This window comes from Periplaneta americana, chromosome 13 (genome assembly GCF_040183065.1).
Source record: "Periplaneta americana isolate PAMFEO1 chromosome 13, P.americana_PAMFEO1_priV1, whole genome shotgun sequence".
In the NCBI taxonomy this organism is placed as follows: Eukaryota; Metazoa; Arthropoda; class Insecta; order Blattodea; family Blattidae; genus Periplaneta; species Periplaneta americana.
The window spans coordinates 31,041,796-31,062,414 of NC_091129.1; the positions used below are offsets into that span (position 1 = coordinate 31,041,796).

The 20,619-nt window shown below is 34.1% G+C and overlaps 1 protein-coding gene across 1 annotated transcript in view; it reads left to right on the forward strand.

The window, feature by feature from the left end:
• LOC138712644 (uncharacterized protein CG3556-like) overlaps nucleotides 1–20,619 on the forward strand; it is a 70,116-nt gene that overhangs the window by 33,887 nt on the left and 15,610 nt on the right. The window contains exons 6-7 of the mRNA XM_069844612.1: nucleotides 2,121–2,355; nucleotides 10,045–10,294. Coding sequence (XP_069700713.1) covers nucleotides 2,121–2,355; nucleotides 10,045–10,294 — 485 coding nt within the window. The remainder of the gene's footprint in view (nucleotides 1–2,120; nucleotides 2,356–10,044; nucleotides 10,295–20,619) is intronic.

Genomic DNA, 20,619 nt, shown 5'->3' on the forward strand with positions numbered 1-20,619 from the left:
CGTGAATATTCGCCCCAGTGGTAGCCATTAACTCGCGGGTTAAGTCGGCAGCAGTTAGTCTAGGATTTAATTTACTTTTCCTGACAATTAAACGATAATCTGCAGGTGAAGTCTTCCTTTTCCGGCCACAGTTTCCTTTTTTCTGGGGTATGATAGATCCAGTTCCCTGTATCGTTTTATGATCGAATTAACAGTAGCCAAACCGATGTGACATTCTGCAGCAATTTGCCTCTGTGTCATAGAAGAATGCTCTGCTGATGTTATAATTTTAGACCGTTTTCGTGGAGTTGTATCCATTTGTGAAGACAACAGAATGTACACAGGATTGCAGTATTAAGTCTTCAACACAACTGAAATGCTTATAAGTACAAAACGACAGGCAAAATGTCACATATTATAAAAAAAATAATGATAGACCTTCAACAATGGAATTACACGTACTACAGATGTCAATTAATGCGGTATGAGCAGCCGTGAGGTCAACAATGATAGATAATGTAAAAACATGTCGTGTTCGGATTAATTTGCACGCTACTGTATGAATGTAGATATTAACAATAAAAGATTGTGTGGGGTCAGAAAAGACCCCAGGTAAATGTCGAGAGTTAATTGCCTCTTTGCCTGCCTATTGTGCCTGTTTATTTTTTAATTGTCCTTTATGCCTGCTTACTTTAAATATCATAAATGCGTATACATTCGGGCTCTAGTAATAAGATTTCATCATACGAGATTTTAGGCTTTCGGAGTTCATTCATCCAGTAAATCATACACAATTATATAGCACAAATCAAAACAAATACATAAATAAAAATAATATATAAATATACTAAAAGAAATATAAAAATAGGTACATTAAAACACACACAAATGAACCATATGTGATAAGGTCTTACAAAAAATTTTCTGTCTTTCAATAGAAATAGCCTATCTATATTGATTTTCGATTTTTCCGACATTTCAGGAATGGGGTCTACTTGTAGCTTTTGTTCGTTGCATATATCACTCAATACATGGAAGAGTTTCCTACCCTGTCATTAGTTCTTGACTATCCCCAACAATTTGATAATACTGTATAGTAACAACACAGTCTACTATATACAGTCGCAAAGCTCAATATGTAGTAAAAATGCAAACATGGGTAGTTGCCCACCACTAGGATCGCTACTATCGCCTCATCATCGCAGATCTCTCTCCTAGTAGACGACAAAATATGTTACACTTTCGTTGTCGTGTTCTTTTGGAAAAATTAACACCTTCCTTCCATTATTTAAATATTAAATGAATAAACTTAATTTATTATTTTAATGAGGTATATTAAATTCCACCATAAACTCGAAGATACCTGCAAGAAATAGGTTAATATTATTTTTGTTTGTGCAAAACAAACTGAAATTTACTGTAATCGCTTCACTCATTCAAGATTATAGCGATAATTAACTATGAAACCACTAAATATTAATTTTCATTTCCCTTTACAACAATAATAATGGAAATATGAATTAATGGAGTAACTTACGTGTACTGGTACTTGTAGTGTAGGCTTACGTAGTTAACAAAGTGGGATGAGGTTAAGCAATAATAATTACACCAGAATTGGAAATAAAACGTGATCAATAAATTTTATTGTAACAGACTTTTTCTATGTCTATAGTAAAGTAACAAATAAAAATAACAACAAAATTAACAGCTATAATTAAAAACATGTCCTTTGAAAAAAAAAAGTAGGCCTAAGCAATAATAATCCCACCTGAATTGAAAATAAAACGTGATCAATAAATTTCATTAAAACAAACTTAATTTTTCTACATCTCTAGTAAAATATTATTATTCCAATTATTGTATTTTAGCCATTAACATTTTCATTACAACCAATAACGAACATTTCACAAGCATCAATGTGAAATACGCAACGAGCTAGCACTCGATGGAAATACGACACAGTCCAAAGTCGACCGTGGACAGTCTATTGTTTCTAGTTGCTAACCGCTTGGAGCGCTTTATCACGAGATTTGCAAAAAATCACCTCAAGCTTCGCGACTGTATATAGTAGACTGTGGTAACAACATCAAATTGTCACATTCCTCTGTGTAGCTGACAGAAAAACTATTTTTACATTATAGGCTTTAGAGGCTGCAGATAGTGAACTTGCTGGCAATGGTGGCAACATTGGCCCAGTGCACTGGAACCGCAGCAGTGCTATTAACTACCTGGTATCACGTCAGGCTCCTGATGGTTCGTTTGGAGACGTGTTTACAACCACTGAAGTTGTGCTTGGCTTGGGACCACGACGACTCAGCTCTGTTAGAGACCTCAATTGTGGTAGTGGTAATTCTGCAGGAACTTTCACCGCTAGTGGTAAGTGTAACATTTAATAAACAGTCAAGTGTTTACAAGCACAAGAAAATGAAAGGATTCAAGAAATATAGAATCAAATAGATCAACCACAAATGGGTACCGGTATGAATTCAATAAAATTATATTCATATAAAATAGGCTAGGCCTAGGTACTAACTTGTATCTCTAACACTGGTAATGTTATGATAATCAACACAGGTTGATCTTTGACATAACGAACATAAAGTAGCCTACAGCATTGCTAAGTTCATCCTGTGAACAATAGTAAATAGTTCAGGAATTTCAATCCCTGTTTTAATGTCTTAATTAATATCGTTTTACATCAACCATTAAGCGAGAAGCTCTACATTAGGGTTTCCCTTATATGGGAATTTTTTTTTTATGTATCAAACGTATACCCCCTAATTTTGTTTTATCACAGTTCCTCTTATGTAAAATTTTTACTTAATTGCATGGCTTTAACCCATGCCAACTTTGCTTTCAAATTTTAACTTAATTTAAATTTATTGATGATTAATGAAGAAATCAATTTCGCATGTTTTCTTTATTTTTCTTCTGACAACCATGGTCTTCATCTTGTTTCCACTTATCTTCATCTCATACTGCTCACAGTTGCCATTTAGCTCCAGTAGCATATATCTTAGTATCATCTCCTCTTCTACTAACAACGACATATTATCAGCAAATTTTATGCACTTTATTCTTCTTTCTCCTACTATCACCCCTCCCATGTTCTGAAAACAGTTCTTTACCAAATTTTCCAAGTAGATGTTGAACAGATAGGTGATAAAGGGCATCCTTGTCGTATTCCTCTCCCTATTTCACTTTCTTCAGACATTTCTTCTCCTATCCTGACTTTGACTTGTTGTTTCATATAATTATGTTGTTGTTGTTTTATAATGCCAGGTGTTTGACAATAAAGTCATTTGACCTCTTGCACTCCAATATTTTTCAAAGATATTGTCATGGTCAGCCACTGAAGCACAGATTTTGGGATGTTCCGAATCCATTTCTTGATTTGAATTGCACAATGGGCAGTTAGGGGACAGATATATTCCAATTCTATGCAGGTGTTGGCCAAACAATCATGGCCTGTTGCCAGTCTAAATGCAGCTACAGACGATTTTCATGGTAAATCATGGATTATGATGCAGAGAGTTCCATTTTTTTTTTCCTTGAGATTGTGATATCAAATTTTGTTTGTTGAAGTCTAAGTATGTAGATTTAATAAATCTTTTCACAGAGTAATACATAGATTTAGTAACAGGTCTGTAAGTAGCAGTGCTGCCCTTCTTTGCTAAAGCATCCGTATTCTCGTTTCCCAGGATTCCACAATGGGATGGTATCCATTGGAATACAATTTTTTTATTGAGTGATATTAATTGAGAGAGCATTTTAGTTATTTCTGCTGTTTGAGATGAAGGTGTGTGGTTAGAGACTATTGTTAGAATAGCTGCTTTGGAATCTGACAATATAACTCCATTTTTAAATTTATTCATGTGGCATAGAAGATTCCTGAGACTTTCACTTATTGCAGTGATTTCTCCATCAAAACTTGTTGTTCCATATTCAAGAGATCTATAAAGTGAGAAGAGACAGCACGTAACACCTGCACCTGCACCTTGTAAGTTTTCTTTAAATTCAGGATGTTGATTTTCTGTTTTAATTCTTGAACCATGGATATGAAACTCTGGATATCTCGGGAAACTATTCCTGTTCCTTTATCAAGTTTCTGCATAGCTGTCATTACCCACATGTCATTTATGCCGAGGGAATGCAGGAACATCGTTTTGCAGACCTGCACACTATTTTCGTCATTGCTAACAGGTAAAGTGTAAATAAAAGTGAACTGTCTTCTAGAGACTTTAGGCGAAGCAGTTGTTGTTCTTTTCCTTTCAGTTCTTCTTTCGTTGTTTGTAATGTAATCCCATTTTCTAGTGTGTGTCTGAAAGACTCCAAAATCTACTGAAAACTTTTCCTCTGTCTTCATGAGTGACCTTGTTTTTGCAACCATATCTACATGTTAAGGCGCAACCTGGTCCCATTTGTCTTGCTTTTATTATTTTTCCTGTAGATGAACTGTATTCTGATCCTTCATGCCTTTTCCTTTTTGTAATATTGATCGTCCAATTACTTTCATTTTTTTTCCACTTTCTACCAGGACTAGTTTTCTTTCCTGCATGTTTCTTTTTATTTTGCTTAGAAATTTCAGCATCCGCAGAGTCTTCAAACGATGTCTGTTCTGCGCTTGTGTCAACTTCACTCAAATCCTGAACGGGCATATTATAAGTAGAATTGTCAAATACAATGTGTTGTACACGTAGTTTACTGTTATCATCAGAAGCATCTTGCCCTTGTACCATTTCCATTTGTTGATCAACCTGGGATCCAAAATAAAATATTGTATTCCATTATTGTATATAATTTTTTTCTTAAGAAATTAGTAACATCGAAAAAGCGAATCATGAATATGTCAGTAGAAGTAATATTAAAATAGATAGACATATATAGTTAAGGCTTGTCTATTAGTAGGATTCTTTGCAATATAATTATAACATACCGCAATATTGTCTCTTGGGAAGCTTTGGTTAGTGATTTCTGGCAAAATAATTTCCTTAATTGGACTTTCATATGTGGTAGTACGACCATCTTCTATATCAACAACATCTGATTGTACGTGATTTGTGTATGGTATATTTTTTGTCTTTTTTTAATTTTTGAGGTCCAACCTGTAATAGAAAGGATATGAGTTACAACATTATCTCTTCCTCCTAAGCTACATGGTTTCTAAGTATGAAATATAATATAAAATCAAGTTGTTTTTTTCTGAATTATAAGTCAACATAATATGTTAAATTTTATAGCTGAAGTATGTAGGTTATAGGGATGGTTAAATTAAATTACCATAGTGTCGCTATTTATATCAGATGAGCTTTTGTCGGTTTCTTTTGAGAGAGTAAACGTTGGATCTCTCAATGAATCATCTGAATCAAAATCTTCGCCCTCACTTAGATCCAAGTCTCGCCAAATGTTTAGTAATTCTCTGGAAATTTCAGGCGCTGGAGAGGATGTTAAAGACTCACTTTTTTCATCTAAAAAATTTAAAATATATAACACATTTCTAAAAGTTTATTTAATTAAAATTTAAAACTATTACTGAACTAACTGAGCTTCAACGTAAATGTCGAAACTGAGGTGCAAGCTTGGAATTAGGAATAACTACTATAGAATACAGGTAGTTAGGTGTATATTAACTGTGCCGTCATATTACAAAAAAAAAAAAAAAAAAAAAAAACCAGGGCCGCACGAACCATATACTGAAATATCCCCCTGTATTATTGGTGCAAGGGAAATTTCTCAATTTTTATTTATGAATGGAGCTATTTATGAAATTTAATGAACACCTGCTTTTTGTGAATTATTTTTTTTCCACGAATTTCTGCTGATTCAAAAACATTTCATACCTATAACAATTTTATCTCTCTTGAATCAATTAGAAGAAATTCGTGAAAAGAATCACTCGCGAAAACGGGTGTTCCTAGTCATATCATAATATGAATCAGAACTATTTGCGACCTTCAATTCCTTACCTATTACTATGCTGGTTTAAATTACATCATATTTTACAATGCAACTTGAAAGTTAAGACATGATACAGTGTCTTGAGTATAGCCATGAATATGATTATGAAGATTTAAAGGTTTGTATGTTGGTAAGCCTGTAATAATGCTTGACGGGAAAATAGCGCACCCCACTTCAGAACGCAGAAGTACATAACCTCACTAACCTACACTGGCCACATGATAGTTATTATGGATATTCCATTCTTAAGCTAAAGTTTTCAAGAACACATTATATAGCAAGTAACAATAAAATATAGCGAAATGAAACTCACCAGGAAAATTTTCATCCGCATCTTTATACATCTCCTTCGCAAGAAGTAACATCCGCTTACTTCGCTCCATTGCAGTTTCTTCCCTCATTATTTCTCGTTTGAACAAGGCTGACAACTTAGAATAAAATAACACAACTACATGTTGTTGTAGAATGCAGATACAATACTTTAAAACTGTATATACTGCTTTAACTGTTCATTCATTTCCTACAATGAAGACTATGGTATGTGACTTACAATAGTTTTAACCAAAGACGTTATATAGTATACTAGACTCACACAGAGCGCTGGTGTGCTGTCCAAAATTGAAACCAGTCTGCGCATGTTTACGCCGCCATGCTACTGGTAGAAATAGAACGGTAAACACGATTGTTCGTTTTGTCTCTGGTGTTTTTAGTGAACAGTTTGAAAGTAATGGCAATAGAATTTTGAAAGATGATAAATATTATCGCCGCGGACTCATACTTAACATGTCGGCATCATACAATAACGTGCGGTGTGCTTTTAAAACATAATTTTGCCGACCGATTGTTGCTCTGTAGGTTTCACTCTAAGCGTCACGTCTACTTCCTCGATAAGAATAAGCAGTAGTTTGTTATATTGTTAAATGGCTATTATTAGTATAATTATTATTATTATATCATATACGACTACGCTGGCTTTCTTAACTCTTAATAATAACTCTTTAATAATAATTTTAATCACATACCTTAATGTTCGTCCTCAGCACAAGACATTGCAGCCTCGGTTTTAGTCCACGTGGATTAGACAAGTAAGTGTCATTTAATAATGGAAGCAGCTTATTGGTTGCAATATTGAAATTGAGGCGAGTGATTGGAGCGGCGACACAAGAAATCGAAAACAATAATGCAATTAAATTTCAAAGACCTGCCGAATGTTATGCACGAGGCCGCTCAAAGACCTGCCGAATGTTAACCACGAGAGCGCGGCGATAATACCATCCCTGTTTAGTTTTCCAAGCCATTTGCAAAAGGTACGATATAATATTATCTCTGTTGTTACAATATCAATATCATTAAAAATCAATCAGTAGTTTACGACAATAAAGAATACTTATCAGACTGTAGAGAAATCCCTTAGACTAACACATCAGATGTTAAAACATTAGTGGAAAGATACATTTTTGTTTCTATTATGTAAATGAATTTATCTGCATGATTATAAACTTTCATTTTAAGATCCATAAATGGATAAATAAATATACAGATAATAAATAAATAAATAGCTATAAAAGCTAAGCCGTCTTTGTGAACTTATGATTCAGAGTTCACCTATAAATAACTCTTTTACATTTTGCCGGACATATATTTTATTAACAAAAGCAAGTAATGGCATTTTATTGATATTACATATGTGCATAAAAATTATGTACCATCACTCCGCAAGCAATGATAATATATCTATTTTATTTATTTAAAATAAAAATACAATAGCGGTATGTAAAAAATCCACACATGAAAAGTATGTGGTTTTTTTTATCTTGCATAAAGTGATTGTTTAGTTTTAGGTCTTCACATTACCTATTGTTTGCAATTTATTAGGTACCGGTACCGATACTTTTTATAATTGATAGCATTCCCTTGAAATTATTCAAATCTGCTTTACAGGGAGCTTCACCTGAAAGACTAGATTTGCATTCCCTTTATTAATTGAAGAATGAATTCAATGTAATTTGGCTAACTTCGCACATTATATTTTGCCAGATTACCTATGTCCTGTGGTCTAAAAGTATCGGTAATATAATTTTCGATTCTCTAAAACTTAACAACAGGTCTATACTGATTATCACATATTTATTTCACTTAAGAATTTGATTATAATAAGAACTTGTGTAATCAAGGTGCATATATTTATGTCTTGTGATCTAAGAGTAATGTATGTTAATATAATATTAGAGTCTCTGAAACCTAACAATTTGCTGATTATCGTAAAATTATACAATCTATAATGTGTATTGTGTAGGCCTATTTATGGATGTATGAGTATGTTTTCTATAAATTGCTGCGTACGTATTTTCTTTTCTTTAATGTTCTAATGCATATCAATGAAACTTTGAATATGTTTATTTCGTCCTAATTTTACCTTAAATGTTGAAAATGGCAATAATCTGTCAATTTTAGATCATCACAGCGTTAAATTGCGTGATTTACGTACTACTATTATGCGTCTGCTCTCCAACAATATGGCGGCAAGCGCAGCGTTCAATTTGCCCCGGTTTCCTCGTTCGCGCAGCCGAGACTGTAGGGGCTTGGTTTTAACGGAACATTATTGCGAAAATACACACTTGAAAAATTCGTAAGTGACATACAATGTTATTCTACGTGTAAAATTTATAATTGTTGGTTACAATATTTTAGTATTGCGCGATTACTGCCCAACAATCCAACCGATTTTAATCATAATTTTACCACAGATAGTCTGTTATAAGAAATTCAGGTCTACGCTTAAAACTCAAATTCTTCAAAATGTCAGTTACAATGTTATTCGATGGTACCTTCGAATTGTATCCTGGTAATCCGATAAGTTTTTCATTTTGAATCAGTGCTTTTTCTTCTATTGTCATTTTGATGCTGTTAATGCTAGTGAAGAATCTTATAGAATCTATTGGTTGTTTTGATTCCACCAGTAATGAGCCTGAGAGTTTGGTTTTGAACACGTTCTATTTCGTTTATGAAAGGTGAAGTAATTAAAATTTCTCGGCAGTATGTCAGCACTGGCTGTATAAACATTTTGTATGTAGTGTTCAAAGTATTCCTAGAGCATCCCCATTTCTTTCCTGCTAGTCTTTTCAGAAGGGAGAATCTTTTTTGAGCTTTTTCAGAAATATATTTCAAATGGTTGCTCCATGTTAAATTACTGTCGAAATAGACTGGAACAGAATAAAACAGATTGTAATGAAAGGGAAGGAAAAAAAATTGAAATTATTTTATTTAGTAGTAGTAGCAGCAGCAGCAGGAGCAGCAGCAGCAGCAGCAGCAGTAGTTAATAATGAATTTGGAGGAGAAATGTGTGTAATCATTATATTTTACTATAATAATAATAATAATAATAATAATAATAATAATAATAATCATCATCATCATCATCCATGGTGCTACAGCCCGTGAAGGGCCTAGACTGGCTGCTGGCTGCTGGCCTTACCCCCACATGCCGAAGCAGAGGTGGACGATCATCCAACCAGAATGGAGGTATCGTGTGGTTAGCACGATGATCCCCCAGCCGTTATAGCTGGTATTTGCAACCGCATTTCGCTACCTATTGAAACTCCCCAAGTGCATCACGATGCTATATTTTACTATACTCAGTTGTATAGCTTAGACAGTGGCAATTAACTCTAGAAACACGATTTGTCTTTTGTTCCAAGGACAAAATGAAATGTCAAAAATGACTTTAAAGATCTGCATATCGTTTTATTCGTTATTTTCACTGTAAAATTATAAGCTTCATTTGTTCTGAGACATTCCCTAGGTCTGTCAGAAAATTTTCATCTAGGACTTAAGAGTATTTTTCATGTATTAATAGTTCCGCCAACACAAAATTGTGAACAGGTTGAAGTTATCAACCTGGCCTTCTTTGGAGTGGTATTTATTTATTATTCTATACTTTATTAATTTCTCTTCCTTTATTAGTTTGCATATTTTATGTTTATAATTCTTTAGGTAGATTATATGTATTATATGTACTGTAGAAACAAAACTGTACAAATAATCAAAATGTTTAATTCAGGGAAAGTCAAAACAACACTCATATTTGATAAATGTTTGCTCTTCCAGTAGCTAAACTCCAGCCGTCTACAGCAACAACACTTCCTCCTACTGCTGTGGCAAGTGCGGATTCAAATTTGACAGTGGAAGGCACGACTCCTCGACAAAATCCTAAAGGAGATGACCTTGCAACTGTGACATATACATTATGGGTTGGAACAAACGTGACGGAGAATTTCACCATCAGTGTGACAGCTGAGAAGAATTCGACTTTTTATCACATAATGCAAATAGCTGCAGAACAAGATTCCCACTATGTGTGAGTATCATTTGTTACCACTACTGAAACGTAGGTACCCACATTCTGATACCTCCAGATGTGGACTGTATAGACCCTCCTAAATTCCGATATTCTCAAACACATTAATTTTGATAATTATTCACTTCATTTAAATACCGGAATACCTAGGGGGGACCAAATTCACATCGATAAAAATGATGGCACAAAGGTTCTAAATCAATCAAATCAATCAAACTCTTGTATCTCCTCATGAGGAGCATAGGGCATCTTCTTCACTTCGCTCCATGTTTTCCCCTCCCTAGCAATTTCCTTCAAAACTGTTCTCTTCCATGTATTTTTTGGCTTTCCTCTTGTTCTACTACCCTGGGGGTTCCAAACCAAAGCCAGTCTTTCTACTGTTCTATCTTCCTTCCTGATTGTGTGCCCTATCCTATTCCACTTTCGTCTTTTGATTTGTATTGTGATTTCTTTCTGATTTGTTATCTTCCATTGTTCTGAGTTTGTGATTATATCTGGCCATCTAATTTTTAAGATTCTTCGTAAACATCTATTAACAAATGTTTGCAGTTTATTTTCTATAATTTTACTTGTTTTCCATGTCTCTCAGCCATATAATAAGACTGATTCCACATTACTGTTAAAAATTTTAATTTTTGTAGATCTAGATATAATATAAGATTTCCATATTGGGTACAACTGGACAAATGCACTATTTGCATTTTTTATTCTGTTCTTTACATCCTCAAAGGCTCCACCATCCTTGTCAATTATACTACCCAAATATTTAAATTCTTGAACAGTATCGATGTTATTATATTTATTATAACTTTATCTGTATTTTTTACTATTTAATCTCAAAGCTTCGAGAAGGAGGACATTATTTGAAAAAAGAGGACAGAAAATATGTATTTAGATTTAGGCTTATTATATTTATTATGTGTGTATCTATTTTATTACAAAATATTTGCAGTACAGATTTAGGCTTATATCATACTTAGAAGTATATTAATATCTATTTCATTACAAAATAATTATGAAAAAACTTAATAATAATGTTTTTACAGTTAGGTACATATGAAAGTCAACGGAACTATAATTGAATAGCTTATTTTGGAAACATAACATGTGACATTTTTGCGTATCGGTATGTTAATTTTTTAACCAGAGTGCTCTAAGATACTTATGTCAAAACTTGATAATATAAAACGATTTTACAGTTAGCTACATATGAAAACAACGAGCATAACAAATAGGAGCAAAGAGAGTTATGATCATTGGCAAAGAGTATATTCTGTCCTTGCTGCTGCCACCTACAGGCAAATTACTTGAGAAAGGCGTCAAATCAAATAATTTCAAAATATGAGGCATACAAGTTACGAAAAGGAGGACATTTCTCGATTTTTTAAAAATCCGCCTGGACCCCAGACAAAAGCCTAAAAAGGAGGAATGTCCGGACAAAAGAGGGCGTCTGGCCACCTTAGAAGTACCTACTTATTAAAACTCTTTTTTTATTAAAAGAGTTATATTCCAAGTAGAATGTTGAGATACAGCACAGTTGCAATTATTCAAGCCAGCGCAATTCTTTCATTCTTAGTCGCCCTTGGTAGCATAGTTGGTATAGTGCTGGCCTTCTGTGCTCGAGGCTACGGGTTCGATCTCGGCTGAGGTCGATTGCATTTAAGTGTGTTTAAATGCGACAGACTCATGTCAGTAGATTTACTGGCATGTAAAAGAACTCCTGCAGGACAAAATTCTGGCACACCGGCGACGCTGATATAACCTCTGCAGTTGCGAGCATCGTTAAATAAACCATGATTTAGAAAAAAATTCCCTTTCTTTTTTTTTTTTTCTTATCTCATTTCCCGAATAAAAAAACAATCACAGAGTGATGTACTAATTGAGTAACGAAAATCAACTCTGAAGATATGTATTAAAATGTTTAATGTTTTCAGTTGAATTTCAATTTTAATTTACTTTAGTGTTTGTCAGACTGTGATTAAGCACACACTAACATGAATGTTGAAAGAAAACGAAAAAAAGATAGTGGATTTAATAGAAGATTAAGTTCAGAAATTGTGAGAATTAAATGATGAGATACCTACTAAAGATAAAAATTGACGTTGAGTTCGAAATGGAAAGTATCATCATCAGTTCTTACTGTGGATTTGTGGTTGTTGTATCTAAGCCTACATTCTTTCCTTGTCCAGTATTTGTAGTTTATTACTACTCTTAAGAATGATACTTTTGTCAATTCAATTGAGTATTTTTCTAAATTCAGTTTTCGAAACCATAAAGCTCGAATGACCAATAAGGAAAATATAGACGTTGTGTAGAGGACTGATCATCCACTCACTTTAACTCTACAGTAATTGCTGTAAGTTACTGCCAATTAGTATAGTCGGGGTCAGCTTACTTAATACGCTAAGGGTGAAACGTAACCATTTTTCCCCCATTACTACATAAGCTAGTGGATTATGGTGATTTTTTAGTTTGCAGGTTGAATTTTCTTGTGCAAACTTCGTTTCGAATTTCGGTACTGAGAAATACTACAACTGGTAGCGATTTTATAACTGTTATGTTGGCAGCAGTGACACAAGTTGTCAGTAGTTTAAATTCTGAAAATTCAAATTGTTCTAGATTTTGAGCCCATTGCTAATAATTAATTAATTAATATCAGTATTAATATTAATACATAATAATTATTGTATGTGTTGCTTTGTGTTGTGGTTACAATTTCAAGATATAGTCAGGTAGGCTAAGTATAAATAAATATAACATATTTCGTGTGATACATGCCCTTGAGTAATCGATAGAAATATCATTTCATATTTTAATTAATTTCTTTCGTGTTTAGACTTTTATTACAGTACTGGAGTAAACATTCTAAAGAATACATTTCAAAGTGGCATTCATTTTCGGAATTCATACTAATCATTTCACGTAATCAAACAAAATACATTTTTAGGTTAGGTCTGGTGGTTCGTAAACTGTTTAATCAAAGCATTGAATTTCATGTTGTCAGATAAAATACATTTTAATATTACATCATACACTAATCTACTAATTACTAATATAATATGCGAGAGGTCCAGAAGAAAAATATAGGCCTACTCTTTCACAAATTATTGAACCTTTTAGAAAACACCTCCCCAATATAAAGATGAGATGTGGTAGGCTAAATAAGCAATACATCATTATTGTTAATACTATATTATTATTATTATTATTATTATTATTATTATTATTATTATTATTATTATTATTATTATTATTATAGTACATCGTATTGTGTGATTTTATCCTCTTTTGGTGATATGTAATATTGGTTGGCAACACTGAAGAGACGGCCAAATTAGTCTTTTAGGAATTACTCGTAAATGATTCTCACTATAGTCACTGTGGACTGGTACTCTGCAAGCAAATAAAAGGATTTAAATTTAGTTACAATCATAAAGAAGTTATGGACAAACATTTTTGTGGAAAATTTATACAGTATCTTAAAAAAATGTGCGAAATCATTCAATCATTAGTGTCTTAACTATGTGGATCATAAGAGACAAGACGCTTCGTATGATATTGCTCGCACCCATGTAGCCAAAACATTTTTACATACATCTCGAGTTTCGTCTTTGTCTCAGCAACACATGGGAGTCATAATATAAATATGTATATATTGTATTAGATTAGATTAGATTAGCCGATAGAATTACAAGCATACTAACTTATACTGATTAGCTAGGACTAATTGTAACAATAGTAACTGCTGCAGTTTTAACTGACATTACAGGTCGCTGCGGACTCTTTCCTTTATTTAGCTAGCTAGTAGGCAAAGTGAGTACAAATTAAAATTATAAAACAAAAATTTTTCTGCCACCACCGTAAGAGCCAGGTTCATGTACGGTGTGGTCTTAGCCAATAATAGAACATAAAATTTACAAAGACAATTTACTAAATACAGTAGGCCTAATTAACTTAATTTGTACAAAAAAAAAAAAAAAAAAAAAAAAAAGAGAAAAAAATACATTTTATATAAATTAATAATTAGACAGAAGCCAATGATATTCAATAAAAACATGAATATAGTCGACAGAAATAAAAAGGTAAAAAATACATACGTTTGTTAATATTATATACCAGTATCATGAATAATTTTATAAACTTCTTTTTTAAAATGTTCAGTTTTAAACTATTTCAAATTTGGAAAATGGTTTGTAGTTTTATTATAAAGTCTTGAGCTGAAACTAGCACCATGTTTAAGTGCTGCACTTGTATGCCATTTAGGCTCAATTAATGGGAAAGTAGATTTTTGTCTTCGAGTACGATATTCATGTTGATTAGATTTATGTTTTATTTGATGTTTGTGATAGCAAGTTAGTAAACTATACAGTAGCATGCAAATTAATCCGAACAACGTAATTACGTATGCAAAAACACTCAAACAGGATAAAAAAAGGATCTAAGACATACCTCAGTAATGTATGTGGACTCCCTTGTTCCTAATAACAGCTCTGAGACGATTTGGCATGGATTCCACTAATTTCCCACAAATATTCTTCATTTATTCATCGCGAAACCATACACCAATGAGGGCAGAAATCATCTTGTCCTTTGTAGAACAATCCATTTTTTGCATTCTTCTTTTGCAAATTACCACAAGTTCTCGATGGGATTGATGTCGGGTGAGTTGCCTGGCCAGGGGAGTACCTGAATATTGTTCTTGTTGAAGAATTCTGTAGTTTTTCGAGACATATGTCATGGTGCCAGGTCTTGTTGGAACACACCTCTGCCATCCGGAAATGATTTTTGCAGCTGGGGTACAATTCTGGTTTCCAATAAGTGAATATATTTGTCAGAATTCATCATTCCCTTGATAGGTATTAATGCTCCAGGCCCTTCATATGTAAAACAACCACAAAACATTACATTAGGGGGTTATTTGGGTGCTTGTTGGAGATGAGCTGCTGTTACTTTTTCGGATCCTTTCCATACGTAAGAAACACGGTGGCTGTGGACCTCGAAATGAGACTCATCGGAAAAAAGTACATTCTTCCAGTCATTCACTGTCCAGTGTTGATGTAATTTTGGCCACATTAAGCGTTTTTTGCACATAACAGGGGTTAGCAGTTGCTTCTTAATAGGCTTACGAGCCCTTCGTCCAGCTTCCAAAAGCCTACGCCGCACTGTTGTGATGTGAATATTCGCCCCAGTGGTAGCCATTAACTCGCGGGTTAAGTCGACAGCAGTTAGTCTAGGATTTAATTTACTTTTCCTGACAATTAAACGATCATCTGCAGGTGAAGTCTTCCTTTTCCGGCCACAGTTTCCTTTTTTCTGGGGTGTGATGGATCCAGTCTCCCTGTATCGTTTTATGATCGAATTAACAGTAGCCAAACCGATGTGAAATTCTGCAGCAATTTGCTTCTCTGTCATAGAAGAATGCTCTGCTGATGTTATAATTTTAGACCGTTTTCGTGGAGTTGTATCCATTTGTGAAGATGACAGAATGTACACAGGATTTCAGTATTAAGTCTTCAACACAACTGAAATGCTTATAAGTACAAAACGACAGGCAAAATGTCACATATTATAAAAGAAAATAATAACGACAGACCTTCAACAATGGAATTACATGTACTACAGATGTCAATTAACCCTTGAGAGCTCGCGCCTGCAAACTTTACATCATGGCTCACGCACGGTCGATTTGACTGTGCGTGGAAATGAAGCGGAATATATATTTTTTGCTAATATCTAAACATTATTTAACTGCAGTTTATTCATTAACATCAATATTATTATTACAAAAACATTATTTAACTGTATTTTATTCATTAACATCAATGTTATTACAAAAACGTTATTTAATTGTATTTTATTCATTAACATCACTATTATTATGTATTAGAAAGAAGATGAACATGCCAATATCCAAGTAACCTTGAGTGTTTTTTATACTGTGAAAAATGTATAAATCACATTATATGTTAAATATTTTCATCAACGTCATGGCCTGGTATAGGAGTAACACAAAAATATGACGGTATTTCCACTTGTCTTATTCATTATAGTCATTATCGGTGTGAAATAGGCCTAAATTCAACAAACACAGAAGAAAATAATATTAGAAGATGAACTCACTTAGTCACATGACCTCACACCTATTACATATCTTCATCACTATCACCATCGGAACTTTCTTCAGGATTAGCACAAAAAGTGCAAGTTGACTGTGTATGTTCTTTGCAGATGAAGTGGCGGCATACATTACACCACAGCTTAGACTTACGATTTTTCTTCCAATCGCAGAGATGGCACCTTCCTGGACCCTCATCTTCTCCAGATGGAGATGGATTTCTTTCTTCGGCAGTTCCAGTAATTTCTCTGATGTTTCTCTTCAGTTGACGCAGCAGATTTTCTAGTTGCAGTCTTTAAAGTAGATAATTTCTAGACAACTCCTTGCTGAGTGTTTGTAGGAATTTTCTTCGAAACGTGTCAAATTGGCGAATATTGTGTTTCAGTATAATGAAACTATTGATGCCTGCTATGTTCAGTAGTGTAAAGAACAGAGTTAGAGGCCAGCGGTTACTGGTTCTTGCAACTGAATACCTAGCCTTGTACTCGTCCACCATGTCCACCCCTCCTTTCGTTGAATTATAAAACGTCAACATGTAAGGTTTTCTAGATTCTTCAGAGTCTGGATCAATTTCATCGGTATGATGCACGGTGGATAACAGCAACACCACCTTCTTCTTTTTCGGACAGGAGGACAGAAGGGTCGTGTCCTTGGTGAACCCGAAAACACTGCTATTTTCCATTGAACGACTTTGCAAAAATAAAGAGGGCACCTCCCTCTTATTTTTTCTCAGCGTTCCAACTAATGTTAACTTGTGAGTTGTTAGAAGTTCATCAGCAAGCGGCACTGAAGTGAACCAGTTGTCAGTGGTGACGTTTCTCCTGGATCCACTGATTGGCTGCACTATCCTGTTCACAACACATTTAGCAGAGTTATCAACTTGGTAGGGCCCTTCAGGCTGCTTACCAGCGTAGACTTCCATATTCAGTGTATAAAAGGTTTTTGACATGCCAGAGAGAATACCTTTATTCCATATCTTGCCGGTTTTGTTTTTATGAATTGTTTGAAACTGCACCTTCCCCTAAAAGATTCCAACATCTCGTCGATAGTGACGTATTCGCTAACAGTAAAATTCTCGGAGCATTTTTGAACAATTTGCTCAAAGAGAGATCGAATAGGAGCAAGCTTATCAACACTTCTGCGCTCTTGTCGAGTATTTGAATCATCAAATCTTAAAACGGTCACCAGGAACTTGAATTGTATCCAGTTCTGAAATAAGGAACACCTGTCCCATCAGCAGACCAAAGGTCGAACAGGTTCAGATGAGATGCTCTCAAAACTCCAGCCATATAAAGAAGTCCTATAAAAGCTTCCATTTCAGTTCTCGTTGTATTGTGTGCATCTCTGGGCGGCTGTAATTTGGACGCACTTTTTCAATTTTTTCATTTGTATGTCTAACAATTTCATCAATGATAGTGTCAGTAAAAAATAACTTCCAACACTGGAATGGAGTCGATGTGCTCCTTGCTACCTGTTTTACACCAGGTATAAACCTTACTATATTATGTTCGCCAACATGTCTGTTACGTGGTGGACAGTGCATTTCCCATGTTGTTACGCCATCTTTCCCTGTATAAATTTGACCTGGAACAAGGTCTACTTCCTCATCTGCTGATTGAGCAGAGTCTGTGTTATAATCGATTTTTTCAACCGTATCTTCTTCAACGTACGATTCAATGCTATCAATTGGTCTGATAATTTCTTCTTCACAGAACAATTGTCTTCCGACTGCACCAGCTTCCCTTCTTGTTTCTTCTTCCCGGGCCATTTCCTTTTCTACACTATCAGTAAGGTTCCTTATCCTTTCTCCTTCTTCATCCATATTTCTACACGGCAATGTACGGGGATCAGTAGTGAAAATAAAGTATTACACTGAAAAACGTACGTACATGTGAAAAGTTATAAATACAAGAAAAAACTACATTATACTTATACACCAAGTGATACAATACGAAGTTGCGTAATGACTCGCACACAGTTGAAACGACCAGGTCTACTACAAAATATACTATTAACTACATAAATAAGATACTTCATTTTCTCTGTTTTCACACTTGTCCTTACTTACTGGCTTTTAAGAAACCTGGAGGTTCATTGCCGCCCTCACATAAGCCCGCCATTGGTCCTTATCCTAAGCAAGATTAATCCAGTCTCTATCATCATATCCCACCTCCCTCAAATCCATTTTAATATTATCTTTCCATCTACGTCTCAGCCTCCCCAAAGGTCTTTTTCCCTCCGGCCTCTCAACTAACACACTATATGCATTTCTGGATTCGCCCATACGTGATACATGCCCTGCCCATCTCAAATGTCTGGATTTAATGTTCCTAATTATGTCAGGTGAAGAATACAATGCGTGCAGTACTGTGTTGTGTAACTTTCTCCATTCTCCTGTAACTTCATCCCTCTTTGCCCCAAATATTTTCCTAAGCACCTTATTCTCAAACACCCTTAACCTATGTTCCTCTCTCAAAGTGAGAGTCCAAGTTTCACAACCATATAGATCAACCAGTAATATATTGTAACTGTTTTATAAATTCTAACGTTCAGATTTTTTGACAACAGACTGGATGATAAAAGCTTCTCAACCGAATAATAACAGGCATTTCTCATATTTATTCTGTGTTTAATTTCCTCCCGAGTATCATTTATATTTGTTACTATTGCTCCGAGGTATTTGAATTTTTCAACCTCTTCAAAGGATAAATTTCCAATTTTGATATTTCCATTTCGTACAATATTCTCGTCACGAGACATAATCATATACTTTGTCTTTTCGGGGTTTAATTCCAAACCTATTTCTTTACTTGCTTCAAGTAAAATTCCCGTATTTTCCCTAATCGTTTGTGGATTTTCTCCTAACATATTCACGTCCTCTGCATAGACAAGAAGCTGATGTAACCCGTTCAATTCCAAACCCTCTCTTATCCTGGACTTACCTAATGGCATACTCTAGAACAAAGTTAAAAAGTAAAGGTGATAGTGCATCTCCTTGCTTTAGCCCACAGTGAATTGGAAATGCATCTGACAGAAACTGACCTATACGGACTCTGCTGTACGTTTCAGTGAGACACATTTTAATTAATCGAACTAGTTTCTTGGGAATACCAAATTCAATAAGAATATCATATAAAACTTCTCTCTTAACCGAGTCAAATGCCTTTTAGAAATCTATGAATAACTGATGTACTGTACCCTTAAACTCCCATTTTTTCTCCAATATGTATTGAATACAAAAAAATCTGATCAATAGTTGATCTATTATGCCTAAAAACATACTGATGATCCCCAATAATTTCATCTATATATGGAGTTAATCTTCTTAAAAGAATATTGGACAAAATTTTGCATGACGTCAACAAAAGTGATATTCCTACAATTCCTTGTTCTACAATTTTTAATTCTATTTTTATGAAATAAATTTTTTTTTTCATTAAGAGTATGGTATTGGCAATACTGAATCTTATGTTAGAATCTCTTTTCTCTTATTTGCAGAGAGCAATCAGTATAGTGTTGTACTGCAATTAAATGTCAAAACATTTGATCAAGTTTTTTTTTTTCAGTAGAGGCAGTAGAAATAACACTGAAAAAAGTAAACTAGATGATAGAGTGGTTGAAAGTGAAAAGTTAGAGGCTGTAAGTGCATGTGCAGATGCATTTTCAGATGTTTCAAACAATTTGTCAATGTGGCCAGATATTCAAAGCTAATTGATGTTGCAAATATTCTATATTCCTCTTCTCTCAACATTTGTGAGTTTTTGAATAATTCTTCAATAGCATGTTGCTGTGCAATTTCTCGTTATTTATACCTGCTTACTGTTACCTTACTTAACCAGAAAAAAAAAATATCTGAACAAGAAAGATGTATTTAGTAGTAAAATTCTTTGTTTATAAAGACAACATCAAATTAATTTGTATATTCAAGACTTTAAATTTCAATAAGATTACACATGAAATAAATTTAATAAAAAGTAGAATAGAATTAAACGAAAATGTGAGCATGGAAAAGAATGTTGTAACTGTAATTTATATTGATTTACGTAATTAATATGTCAAGTATGTTTACATGTATGATGCAGTAAATAACTTGCTGACAAGCATGTAGCAGGAATTTAGACTGACCTACTGTACTCACTGAGAAATACCGATTCAGGTATTGCAGTGTGCTGGCTATATGTCAACAACTGCTAACCTGGATGCGGTGTGA